This window comes from Microcaecilia unicolor, chromosome 12 (genome assembly GCF_901765095.1).
Source record: "Microcaecilia unicolor chromosome 12, aMicUni1.1, whole genome shotgun sequence".
NCBI classification, from domain to species: domain Eukaryota; kingdom Metazoa; phylum Chordata; class Amphibia; order Gymnophiona; family Siphonopidae; genus Microcaecilia; species Microcaecilia unicolor.
The window spans coordinates 98,287,919-98,301,697 of record NC_044042.1 but is presented as its reverse complement, the minus strand read 5'-3'; the positions used below and the strand labels follow the sequence as shown (position 1 = coordinate 98,301,697).

The 13,779-nt window shown below is 42.5% G+C and overlaps 1 protein-coding gene across 1 annotated transcript in view; it reads left to right on the top strand.

Moving 5' to 3' along the window:
* Nucleotides 1-11,675, top strand: part of PSME3 (proteasome activator subunit 3) — an 85,495-nt gene extending 73,820 nt beyond the window's left edge. Inside the window, exons 10-11 of the mRNA XM_030220787.1 lie at nt 7,097-7,183; nt 8,248-11,675. Of these exons, the coding sequence (XP_030076647.1) occupies nt 7,097-7,183; nt 8,248-8,328 (168 nt within the window). The 3' untranslated portion in view covers nt 8,329-11,675. The remainder of the gene's footprint in view (nt 1-7,096; nt 7,184-8,247) is intronic.
* The last annotated feature ends 2,104 nt before the right edge of the window (nt 11,676-13,779 follow it).

Here is a 13,779-nt window from a genome sequence, read left to right as displayed (position 1 = left end):
TAAACCTTACTAAGCTAACTGCTTTTACTACATTCTCTTTCAACAAATTCCAGAGTTTACACGTTGAGTGAAGAAATATTTCTCTGATTCAATTTAAATTTACTACTTTGTAGCTTCATTGCGTGCCCCCTAGTCCTAGTATTTTTGGAAAGAGTAAACAAGCGATTCACGTCTACCGATTCCACTCCATTATTTTATAGACCTCTATCATATCTCCCCTCAATCGTTTTTTTTCTCCAAGCTGAAGAGCCCTAGCCACTTTGGTTTTTCCTCATAGGGAAGTCATCCCATCCCCATTATCATTTTTATTGCCCTTCTCTGCACCTTTTCGAATTCCACTATATCTGTTTTGAGGTGACCAGAATTGGAACACAGTATTCAAGGTGTGGTCACACCATGGAGCAATAAAAGGCATTAATAACGTCGTCACTTTTGCTTTAAATTCCTTTCCTAATAATACCCAACATTCTATTTGCTTTGTTAGGTGCTGCCGCACACTGAGCAGAGGGTTTCAGCGTATCATCATGTCATGGTCCTAAAGAAGGAAGGCGCCTTTTGTCCGGTCTTGGATATCAAAGGTCTAAAATGCTGCCTCTTGAGTGTCCTGCTTTTCACATGGAGACACTAAGAGCAGTCATAGCCCCAGTTCAAGCAGGATAATTTCTTTCCACCCTTGATCTCAAGGATGCATACTTGCTTATATCCGTATGATTGCCGTATCAGAGGTTTTTATGTTTTGTGGTGCTGGGCCATCATTTCCAGTTCAGGGCTTTGCCCTTCACTCTCGCCACAGCTCCAACAACATTTACCAAGGTTATGGTAGTGGTGGTATACTTCCTTCGACGCCAGGGAGTCAGAATTTCTGTATCTCAACGAGTGACTCATATCTACGTCATCCTATTTGGACAGCATGGTGGCAAAGGATAAAATTGTCTGTCTTCTGCAGTTGTTTGGTTGAGTGATCAATTTAGAGAAGAGCAGACTAACTCAATGGCAGATAGAAACATAGAAACATGACTGCAGATAAAGGCCAAATGACCCATCCAGTCTGCCCATCCTCTGTAACACAATTCTTCCTGTTCCTAAGCAATCCCACATGCTTATCCCATGCCTTTTTAAATTCTGGAACAGTCCTTGACTCCACCACCTCCACCGGGAGGCCATTCCACACCTCCACCACCCTTTCTGTGAAATAATACTTCCTTAGGTTACTCCTAAACCTATTCCATCTTATCTTTGTCTTATGCCCCCTCATTCCAGAGCTCTCCATTTGAAAAAGGCTCTCTTCCTGTACGTAAATGCCCTTGAGATATTTAAACGTTTCTATCATGCCTCCTCTCTTCCAGCGTATGCATGTTGAGGTTCATAAGCCTGTTCCTATCATTTTTGTATTCAAGACCCCTTACTAATTTCGTAGCTGCCCTCTAGACAGACTCCATCCTGTTTATATCTTTCCGTAGGTGTGGTCTCCAGAACTGCACGCAGTACTCCAAATAAGGCCTCACCAGAGACTTATACAACGGCACTATCACCTCCTTTTTCTTGCTGGTCATGCCTCTCTTTATGCATCCAAGCATCTTTCTGGCTTTGGCCGTCACTTTTTCTACCTGTTTGAAAGCTTTAAGGTCGTCAGACACAATCACCCCTAAGTCCCGTTCTTCCTTTGCACACTGAAGCACAACACCCCCTATACTGTACCGTTCCCTCGGAGTTTTGCGACCCAAGTGCATGACCCTGCATTTTTTGGGATTAAACCTTAGTTGCCAAATATCGGTCCATTCCTCTAGCTTTGCTAGGTCCTTCCTCATGTCATTCACACCCTCCAGGGTGTCCACCCTGTTGCAGAGTTTAGTATCATCCGCAAAGAGACAAACCTTACCAGACAGCCCTTCCGCAATATCGCTCACAATGACGTTAAAGAGAGCTGGCCCTAGGACCGATCCCTGCGGTACTCCACTGATGACATCCTTTTCTTCAGAGCCAGCTCCATTTACCACCACCCTCTGTCTCCTACCATTCAACCAATTTTTTACCCAATCTGTTACTCTAGGTCCCACACCGAGGGCATTCAATTTATTTATCAGTCGCCTGTGCGGAACCATGTCAAAAGGCTTTGCTGAAATCCAAGTATACCACATCAAGCGCCCCTCCCATATCCAACTGTTTGGTCACCCAGTCGAAGAAGACAGATTCGTCTGACACGACCTGCCACTAGTGAAGCCATGCTACCTCGGGTCCCGCATTCCATGTAGTTCAAGCCCCTCATGAACACAGTCCTCGGTAAACGGGTCTTGGTCTACCATACATCCATCCCATTTAGCCTTTGCTTTCTGCAGCCCTACCCCCGGTTTTTCGTTCGTGAGCACAGAGCTAAAATAATCATTAAGCAGTTCAGCTTTATCCTTATCTTCCACATTTTTCTCTCCCTCAGCTTTGAGCCTCACAATGCTATTATGGCACTTCCTCTTGTCACTTACATATCTGAAAAAGGTCTTGTCCCCCAATTTTACCATATCAGCTATCTTTTCCTCCATTTGCCGCTTCGCTTTCCTGATAGCTTTTCCAGCTTCTCTTCGCTTATTTAGGTATTCTCTCCTGTCTTCATCTTTCTGAGTCTTCTTAAAACGAGCAAAGGCTAGCCTCCTTTCCCTTATCTTTTCAGCTACTACATTCGAGTACCAGAGAAGCCTTCTTTTCCTCTTACTTCTGTGTACTTTTCTAACATAAAGGTTAGTCGCCTTTAATATAGCTCCTTTCAGTCTCGTCCATTGCTGTTCTACATCCTTCAGCTGTTCCCATCCTGCTAACTGTTCCTTGAGAAATTCCCCCATCTTGGCAAAGTTAGTTCCTTTGAATTCCAGGACCTTCACTCTCGAGTGAGCCCTCTCTTCTGTTTTAATATTGAACCATACCATACAATGATCACTAGATGCCAAATGGTCTGCCACTTTGACGTCAGAAACATACTCTCCATTAGTAAGCACCAGGTCCAGAACAGCTCCATCCCGCGTCGGTTCCATCACCCACTGCCGGAACAATTCTTCCTGTAGGGAATCTAAGATCTCTTTGCTTCTAGACGACCCCGCAGCCGGGACACCCCAATCAACATCCGGCATATTGAAGTCACCCATCAGTAGTACTTCCCCTTTCCTAGCTATCTTGCGGATGTCTTCAGTTAAGTCCCTGCCCAGTTCCTCCGACTGTGAGGGAGGCCTGTATATCACTCCGATATAGATACATTTTCCTTTCCCTCTTTCCAGTTTAACCCATAGCACTTCTTCCCTACCCCACATGTCCTGCAGTTCTGTCACTTGGATATCATTGTTAGCATAAAACCTGTGGAATGTGTTTGCTGTAACACCTATCTCTAGAACTGTATTAAGCCCCTTATCTACATCGCTGGTTGGGATTAGGGGAAGACAAGGTTAAGAAATGCACCAGAATTGCCCAAAACCACAGCTCTAAGGTAGGGATAGCCAGAAATAAAGCCAGAACAAGTCTTATCTGTGAGTTTCCTTCAGGCAGGAGTCAGACCTCGAAAATGGGGTTGCCTGCAGCTCACTCAACAGAAGCTTTAGCCACACCTAAGCATACAATTTGTCTTTAAAAAAAAAAAAAAAAAAAAAAACAGGAGGGGGAGGGCTCAGCACACTTTTAGGAATGAAAAGAGATCTAATGCTTTCTGGCAGTTTTTAAATCTAGCTCTCAGATTAACAGATATCAATAAACCAGTTAGAACACAGCAAGCAGATTACAATATTAGCAGAGCAGGTAAAACAGTTTTTTTTTTTTTTTTTGAAAGATATAAATGCAGTGACAAGGACAGACAAGGATTGGCGGGAGAGATGTCCAAAACCTCAGCTCTAAGGTAGGGATAGCCAGAAATAAAGCCAGAACAAGTCTTATCTATGAGTTTCCTTTAGGCAGGAGTCAGACCTCGAAAAGATGCTGGAGTATCTGGGTGTTCGACACAGCATGGGAGAAGATCTTCTTTATGGAGCACAGGAGGTCTGATCTAGTACAACAGATTTGTCTTCTCCTTAGTCAAGGCAGGCCCAGTGTCTGAGACTTCGTCCAGGTTTTGGGATCAGTGACAGAGGCGATGGAAGTGGTGCCATGGGCAAGGGCTCATACGCGGCCGTTACAGGAATCTCTTCTTAGCTGCTGGTCTCTGGTGTCACAGAAGTATGACCTTCATCTTCCTTGGATGCTGGTTGCTAGACGGAGTATGCAATGGTAGTTGTCACCCAGGAATTTGATCGTCAGAGCTTCCTTTCTGATAACACAGTGGACTCCAGCAACTCATTACAAGTTCCATATGACACTGGGTACCTGGATGGAACAGGAGTCTGTGGTCAATAAATCATTTGGAGCTCAGGGCAGTGCAGAATGCCTTATGTGACGTCACTCCCTTTCTAACGGGGGCTCCGGTCCAAATTTTCTCCGACAATGCAGCATTGTTGACTTATATCAACAAGCAAGGCGGGACCCACAGTCCAATGGCAGTGAGGATGGGTTCCTTCATGAAGTTGGTGGAGAAAAATCTTCTCTGGTTGTTGGCAACTCACATCATAAGGTCCTTGTGTCCCAAGGTGGACTTTCTCAGCAGACACTCCTTGGACTTGGGAGAATGGGAGCTATCCAGCCAGGGGTTTCAGCTGATAGTGGGCCGATGGGGTTCTCTGCTTCTGGACTTGGGCACTTTGGCGTTCCTTTTCATCACCATCGTGTTCTTCAGCTGTTGGAAAAAGCTGGGCACAGGGGGGATCGATTCCCTACTGCAACCGTGGCCGGAGACACATCTATTGTATGTCTTCCTTGGCCCATGGTAGGCTGCATGTTGAAAAGCATCACATTGCACCAGGGTAGAATAATTCCTATAGCTCTGGATTGGCTGCGGACGTTGTGGTACACAAACCTGATTTCAACTGCTGGACAGCAGTCCTTGATGTTCTTCAGGTTCACGGCCTACTGAAGCAAGGTCCAGTGCTCATGGAGGATCTGTTCCTCTTTGGTCATACAGCTTAGCCATTGAAAGGCCTTGGTTGAGATGAAAAGGTTATTTTGATTTGGTCATTGCTACCTTGCTTCAGGCTCGGAAATGCTGTATATGCATGGCATATGTGAAGTTGTGGAGGACATTCACGGACTGATGTGCTGAGCGTAGACTATCTCCCTTCTTTGCTCAGATCGCAATGGGTAATTAGTAGTTTATTACTTGGGGAGGGCAAAAAGATAATACATCCTAGTGTTTTTCCTGTCAGGTCTTCAAAAATGATTGGCTTTGGGTTCTCTGAAAGTTCAGGTTGCGATTTTGGCCTATTTCTTGCGGCTCACCTGGAATATTGTTCGATTCTTGAGGGGAGTGGGCCGCTTGCAGCCTTAATTTCATACACCATGTCCAGAGTGGAACCTTAATTTAGTTGTTTGGACTCTTCAGAAACCTTGTATTTGAGCACGGAAGGTCTCCTTGAAAGATCTTGTCACATTCTTGGTGTCTGTTGTGTCGGAATGTAGGGTTTTGGAGCTTCAGGCTCTCTTGTTGCTTCTCAGAGGTGTGGGTCTCCCTGTATACAGCTCTTCCATTCTTCCAAAAGTAGTATCAGCATTTCATCTCAACCAATCTGTGGAGCTTCCATCCTTTCATAGAGAGGCTCAGTTTTCTTCCTTGAAGCTTTTTGATGTGTGTAGAGTCCTCATTAGATATCTGGAAATCACAACAGACTGACTGTGCTTTTTGGTAAACAGAGACTTGGTCTCATAGCTTCCAAGCCCACAATGGCTGTCACGTCAGCTTATTTGCTTGTGGGAAAGCAGGCCCTCAGGCTTTGTGGGCTCATTCTATGAGGCGTACAGAAACATTCTGGACAGAGACTACCTTACTGTTTCCTGCAGGTATTTGCAAGGCAGTGAAGTGGTTGCTGCTGCTTACCTTTACACCTACTAGATTCCAACTTTTATATGCAAATTTCTCTTTATTAAAAATATTTATGCCTTATACCAGCTATTAACTTTAAACATTAAACCACTCATTCATCACCTTTCAACCACCACTCACCCTGTATACCAGTTATCTAAAATATCATTAGAAGTTTAAATATTAAACCATTATACATGAAGAAAATCCTGCTTCATAACATTGATGAGGCAGACAGTCCATGGCAATCATGTCCACTGCTGTAATATGCTGTAAAACCGTCATAACGATGTCCACTGTGTGGCCTTTTATTAGTCAATTTTCAGTAGCTGGTTACGTCGCTCCTCGTTGGCACGTAGGAGCTATTGCACAGAAGTTCTCAGCACTGCTGTTTACAAACCGCCACATTGTCCTGTGGCTTTCATTGTATAGGTTTCACAAGTATTGGGTGAATGGGCAAACCCACCACAAGGTAGTTACAAACAACACGATTCCCCAATGCTGGACCGCATTTCGCTTCCCTTCTTCAGGGGGAACCACCCGAATATTTTAAATGTTATACAAGACTGCTTGCCTGAATGGTGCTCATACCGGCTAATATTTCCCTTTGCCGGTATGAGCACCATTCAAGCAATCAGTCTTGTATAACATTTAAAATGGGGTTGGTAGCATGGAATGGTGCTACTAATTGGGTTTCTTCCAGGTACTTGTGACCTGGATTGGCCACTGCTGGAAGCAGGGTACTGGGCTAGATGACCAATCATTGGTCTGAACCAGCATGGCTATTATGTTCTTATGAGAGAAGTCCACATGGTTAGCAAGTTGTTTAAGGTCATATTTATTCTGAGTTTCTCCTTACTGCTTGTCTACACAAATACTGAGGAGCTGGACTGGTTGCCAAGTGAGATGTCTCAGCGCAGTTTTCAGTTCTCTAACTTCATCTGCTGGTTGATGGATACAACTGTCCCACAGGTTCTGGAAGGAGTAATGGAAAGAAACTTATCAGGTAAGACCTATTAATTCCTTCAGATTGTCTGGCTGTGTATCCGAATACAACTACATTAAAAAAAAAGAAAATCAACACATGAGCTGAATCTGTGCCTCCAGGCAGCTGCTGTTACTCAGACATGAGCACTTTGTACTGTTGCTGCACTGAAATACATCTCTTGTTTGCCCTAGGAGGATTATCGTCGCACAGTGACTGAAATAGATGAGAAGGAATACATTAGCCTGCGCCTAATTATTTCTGAACTGAGAAATCAATATGTGAGTGTCCTCTTCAACTTCTTAATTGGTTCCCTGCTGGTCACACGTTCCTTCTTCTGAGACAATTTTCATTTGCATTTTTTCCAGCTGTACCGGAGTGAAATAGTTACTGGGCAGCTAGGAACATGTGATGCTTTATTATTTTTAGGGGCCCTTTTACTAAGCCCCGTAAACATCTACGCATGCCCAACACATGGCATGCGGTTACCGTGTGGCTCTTGCAGTAATTTCATTTTTTGCATGCGTCCAATATGCGCAGGCGAAAAATAATTTTTATTTTCAGATGCGTGTAGGTCATTACCCCCCCCCCCCCCCCCCCCCTCCCCGGTTACTGTGTGAGACTTTAAAGCTAGGTCAATGGCTGGGGGTAAGATTGCAGACAGAAAATGGACGTGCGCTGAAAAATGGATCAGCGCATGCCCAAAACCCGCACCTAAACTACCACAAGCCATTTTCAGCGTACTGTAGTAAAAGGACCCCTTAATTATCTTTTGGCTGAGCAGTGTCACTTGTCCACTTCCCTTTATTCCCTTCGGTGGCAGAGGAAATAAAAAGTGTTGTTCAGTGTGAATGTGACTGGCAGGACCCCAACAGCCTTTTATAAATTCCACATTTCAAGTTTCCCTGCAATAATGTGACCATGTCATAAAACTTGATTCTCAAAGCTGACCACAGAGTGGCAGTGTTAACCTAATCCTTGCTCCCCCCCCCCCCCCCCCCCAAAAAAAAAAAAAAAAAGCGTAGACAGCAGTGATAAATGCATGGAACCTAAACTCTTTAATTTCGTTGGACTTTCAAACTGAGGAATGAGAATCTCTTTTTATGAATTGTTTGGTGAGAGAGGGAAGCTTTGAATCTCAGTAAGATAGATAACTTTTAATACTTCTGAGACTTCAGATGTTTAAACAGCACAAAGGACTTAGTACAAGGTGTGTTAAGTACAGACTTAGCACACAAAACAGGTTGCTATGGAGTTCTGTCCTTCCATTGTACAGCTTTTCTTCCTTGTCATCTCCACAAATGGCACAGCCCTGCTGATGCGTCTTTCTTTTGTCCCATTTCAGGTCACCTTACACGACATGATCCTGAAAAACATTGAGAAGATTAAGAGGCCTCGGAGCAGTAATGCGGAGACTCTGTACTAATTTTCCTTGCCAGTGGTTTTCTTCCCCCTTCTTCGTTACCCCCCCCCCCCCCCCCCCCCCCCCAAAACTGAAAACATTTTTGCTCAGCAAAAGACCGTCATTGCCTTTTTGGTGTGTTACATGGCATTCTGACTCTCAAGATGGAAAGCTGGCAGGAGATATTAAGCACGTTGTTTTTAAGTATAACTACAACTTCCACTTAGTTCTGTGTTGTGTTTAGGAAAACAAAGTTGGATTTGAATCTTAAGAATTTTGCCCTTCTCCCTCCACCCCACATCCCCTCCAGTTCATTATATTTCCAAAAGCTGCCTGACATCTTATTAAAAACTGCTGTTAAACAGGCACTATTTTGGTATAAAGAGGGGGTGTGAGGGCATTTTTTATGTGAATTTCTTCCCACTTCTATTGCCACCAGAATTCAAGTAACTAAAGTGGTTAAAAAAAAAAAAAAGCTTTTATTTTCCTAACAGATCATGAGAATTATTTTCTGATTTGCCAGGGCTGAAGGGGGGGGGGGTGTTAGTTTCCAGGAAAATGGGCAGAAAACTGTACCTGGGCTGTTCCCTTGAAGTTTTTGTTTTTTTTGTGGGATGTATCTGCCTCAAATTATACCCCCCCCCCCCCTTGGGTTTATTCAGAAGTGTCTTGAACTGCAGCCCCCCCTTTTTTCAAAACATCAGTGCATCACTCATCTCCAAGCACTTCATGATAAAGATGGACCGCTGGAGATTGGGCCTCAGGAAACTGGGACTTTGGAAACAGCGTGTGTGTTAAAACTCGGCCCCTACCTCAGTGGTTTTTAATGTGGCAACTGCAGTAGTAGTAGTAAGCTCTCCTGTTGCCACTTGAATGTGATTCCTACAGTGAAAACCACTGTAGGGAGTTTCATGCCTGCATGAACATTAGAAGCCTCCTGGGGTAAGTGAATATGGTGTTTAGAATGCTGTTGTGATTCTCCTTGAATCTTCCTTGTCAGATGAATAAAAATGTGTATGTGTAATAAATTACTTGGAAACTGGGATATTATCCTGCCTGCCATCAAGTATTAAGTGCCAGTTAATATTAGCCATTTCCCTTTTAAACCTATTCCATCTTTTTAACCCTTTAAGCTCAGCTTTGTCTGCATTTTTTTTTAAATACACAACTTGCACAGTGTTCAGAAACTTTTAGCCACTGTGGAACTGGTTAAAAACTTTATGAATGTAATTAAATCTGAGCTCTGTCTCCCAAAGAAATGGTGGAGCATTGGACCTAGTTTAGTGAATTGCTGTCAAATTAAAACCATGGTCGGGTAGTGCCTACCTTTTTTCTGTTGTATGTTAACTGCTGAACTACTTATCTCAAGCTGCATATCTTCATCCATTACAGGCAGTAAAAATTCAATGATACGTCCCCTGTGATTTATGGAGGAAAAAAGACCACAGCTTAGCTCTCCTTAGCTGAGTTATTTCTGCAGTACCCAGGCTAACAGCTTGCTGTGTTTGACTAGCAAATTCATGCATGATAGGGTTGGCATGTAGAAGTCTACGTGTACAGCATCAAGGGGTATGAGTTCTGTTTTTTCATGGTGTGCATGCTTTAAATTACTTTATAATTCAGAAAGAAAGAAACAAAAATGTTTGTTCAGCCCTGATGCTTCTTTTGGGAGTATTGGTGCCTGGAAGAAAGAAAAGCAGCCATCATTTCTAAAATAAGCATTTATCGCATGATTCAAGTGTGTTACGAGATTGCAGAAGTGATGTAGAAAAACAAATTGACATGCCTGCATGAGGCTAAGTGTGGACACAGAAGGGCATTTTGATAAAATGAAAGCCTGGGGTTGTTTGTCTTTCAGGTTACAGCTGTTCAGTTTACTGGTTAGAAATCACACAGGTTACAAAACTGAGTCTGTGTTATTGGGAAGAACGATGGTACATCCCTAGTTTTGTGTCAGACCCTCACCAGCTCTATTCCACGGTATTAAAAAGGTTTCTTGTTTACCAAGTCTCCCTTTCTGGATAGATTGGGGTTGCTTGAAGTTCCGGTGCCTCTCTAGAAGGAGGGTGGATGAGTAAAGTTACATACATGTGGCAACAGCTGTCTCTGTAGGTTAGGGGAGAAGGTCATTCGCTTCACATAGAGATCAACAGCTGAAAATATATTTTGATTTTAAATGGTGCTCGTGATAGAATGATGTTCAGTTCAGCAGTCTTATATTTGTATGTTTATGAGGTCACTATAGAGCCACTGGGTATTCACTCTGCTTTGAAAACCAGCATACCGCCATCCATCATCGAAGCCAGCATGTGACTGGAAAATAGACTTGCTCTCTGGACCCTAGGGGAAAAAAAAGCTTTGTGCCTGGGCAGTTCCTCCTCTCCCATGTACTTTTAAACAGTTCTTTAATATGTTTTCCCCCTTTCACTCCCATTCTGTGTTTTGTGTAATGGAAACATTTAAAGGCACAGTTTTAAGCCCCTAATCTGTTATATTACAAAATAGCAAACTGCCAGTATGTTGCCTCTGGTACACTTGAACAGGTTATTCCCTGCTGTAGAGGATTTGCATCCTAGTGAGAGCAAGAAATACTTGTGTTATAATGTTTTTACTAGTAGAATAGCATTGGCTGCTTTTTCCCCTGCCTCCTGTGTTTTTGCAGGACTTTGGCAGGTGTGAATCTGGCCTGTGTTTTGTCAGGCATGTTGCCAGTCTGTGCTTCCAGAGAAATGCCATAGAAAAAGTTACTACTACACTACTGTGGAAAAGGGAGATGCAGGTGAGCAAAGCAAGAGACAACATAATCAAAATGGAAGGGAGGGTAGAGGTGTGAAGGCTGCTGGCAAAACCAGGGAAAAATTCTACTAATCAATGCTAAGGGATATGTATTTTGGTAGTTATGCTGGATCCCCACCCCTGAAATCTGTTGTAACTCATGTCTTGTGCTGTTCCTGCAGATGTCTGAATTGTCTTGATGCTTCCTGTTTTTTTCTTTGTAAAGGGAAAGCAAAAGAAAAGTTAGAATGGGAATGAAACAGCAAGCACTGTATTCTTATCCTTTTTTTGTATAGTGTAGGATCTTTTGTTTTTCTGCTCTCCAGTTGCCTGGGGAATTTGACACGTCTCCCTTTGGGTTTTCCAATGGCGCTATGATAATTATGTTGTGGAAAAATGTGTGAAGGACTTTTCTACCCCATTCTCAGTTGTATAAAGTTTCAAATGTAAGATTAAATACTCAGAGACAAATTCAAGTGTTTCTTTTTTTTTTTTTTTAATTACAGATTAGTATTGTACAATTGTTAATTTTTATTCTGCTAAACAAACTTGTATACAGTTTTAATGTGACATCATTAAAAATACAGGTCCATCAATCATTGCAGTGGTTCCAATCTTTGTTTCATGTTTATTTTGTTTAGGGCTTCTTGTAAAAGTGGCATTACCGATTAGTATGCGCTGAATGCATAGATGCCTGTGGGAATTAAATGGGCTTCATTGCATTCAGTGTGGTGCTAATAGGTAGCAGTGCTTTGTAAAAGGAGCTTAATTATTAATCATTTTGAGGCACTTTTACTAAGCTGTGGTAAAAAGCGGCTTTTTCGTGCCCTTATACAGGTTTCTTCCATGTGCTAAGGTCATGTTTACCCAGCCATAAAATTAGCCTTTTTGTATTTTATTTTATTTTTTGTAGTGGCATGTACTAATGTGAACCCCCCCCCCCCCCCCCCCAAAAAAAAAAAAACAAAAAAAAACAACAATAGGTTATTACAGCCATAGCAATGATTTGTTTCAAGGGAGAAAAAACTTCAAATTACTACATCACCAGTGGCAAATGCATCATAGCACATAAATGTCCAGCTTTAATCATAGTTCAAAAACTGCCCAAATTTAATAGTGTCTACAACAATGTGCATATCTTTAAATGTTGTATCTTCTTTTATCTTAAAATCTTTAACAAAATAGTTCTTCATTGTCCGTGAAGATAAATGCTGCTTTGTTCTGAGGCTTGTTCTGGATAATGCTAGACCAATAGAATCGGACAGGGTGGATAACTATTCTGTTAAAAAAGATATTAAGATAAAAGAAAATATAACATTTAGAAATATGCATACTGGACACTATTAAAATAGGGCAGTTTTTGACCCATGATTAAAGCTGGGCGTTTGTGCTATGATGCAGGTACACCGGATATTTCCCTGGAGGGCTCACAATCTAAGTTTGCACCTGAGGCAATGGAGGGTAAAGTGACTTGCCTAAGATCAAAAGGAGCAGCAGTGGGATTTGAACCAGGCACCTCTGGATGTCAAGGCTGGTGCTCTAACCACTGCTCTCATCAAGATCAGTTTGTGGATGAACTTTTTTCTGACAGGGACTTGAAGGACGCTCCTGGAGAAGTCTTGGGTAGTGGTCTTCAAGAGTGCAACTTTCGTTTTTGTGACACTTGCCATTGTTAGGCTGTTTTCATTATTTAAGAGATTCAAACTTGCCCAGATGTTAGAAGGCAGACCCAAGAGGCGGAAGTAGTTCTTGGCAATGCACCAGGAGATGACCTCAACTGGGGCTAAGTTCTAAATCAGGGGTTGTCAATCCAGTCCAATGACACCCATCTAGTCAGGCTTTCAAGATATCTACAATGAATATATATGAGACACATTTGCATGCACTGTAAATGTATTTGGATTCAAAATAGGATTTATCTATGTATTTGTGATCCGCTCAGCAAAAAGGTATCAAGAGTGGGGTATGTAACTTATTTATACCGCAAGATAGAGGGATATCAACTGCTTAATCCTGCCAAATTTCAGCCTCTGGTAGGGACTAAATGTATCTTTAAAAAATGAGAAGCATTTATCGTTAAAAAAAAAAAAAAAAGGTAACCCTAGAAATCATATACCCTGCTTTAGGTACCTACAGTTTTTAGTTGTGACCCTATAGTACACAAAACTTTCAAAACTGAACGTTTCCCCTCTAAACTTTTAAAGCCTTTATCTTCTGTCATTTGTAACCCCACGTTTGTTACTTCGTATTTGCTCATCAGGTCACAGTTTGGAGCTCATTTTCAAAACAAAAAGTCATAATGTGTCAGAAGAATGTTTTTTTTTTTCTCAAAAATGTCAAAGTTGTGATTTTTGACAGCCCAAGTTTAGACATTTTTCATCCGCAGTTTGCCCAAATTTCAAAGGGGCATGCTGGTGTGTTTTGGGTGGGGACATGGGCAGCCCCAAAAGTAAAACATGTTTCTGCAACAATAGAACAAACTGAAAGACATCTAGGGCCAAAATCAAGATGTTTTTGACTAGGCCTGTTTCAATCAAGTGACCAAAAGGTGTCCTAAACAACCAATGGAGGGATTATGGCATACCCCTCCCCCCCCCCCCCCCCGGTACTCCCCCATTGGTCACTGACCTCCCAGCCCCCTAAGATGTGACAACTTTACATATGATGACCATTCCTATTAGCAAACAGGTCCCAGGAGTA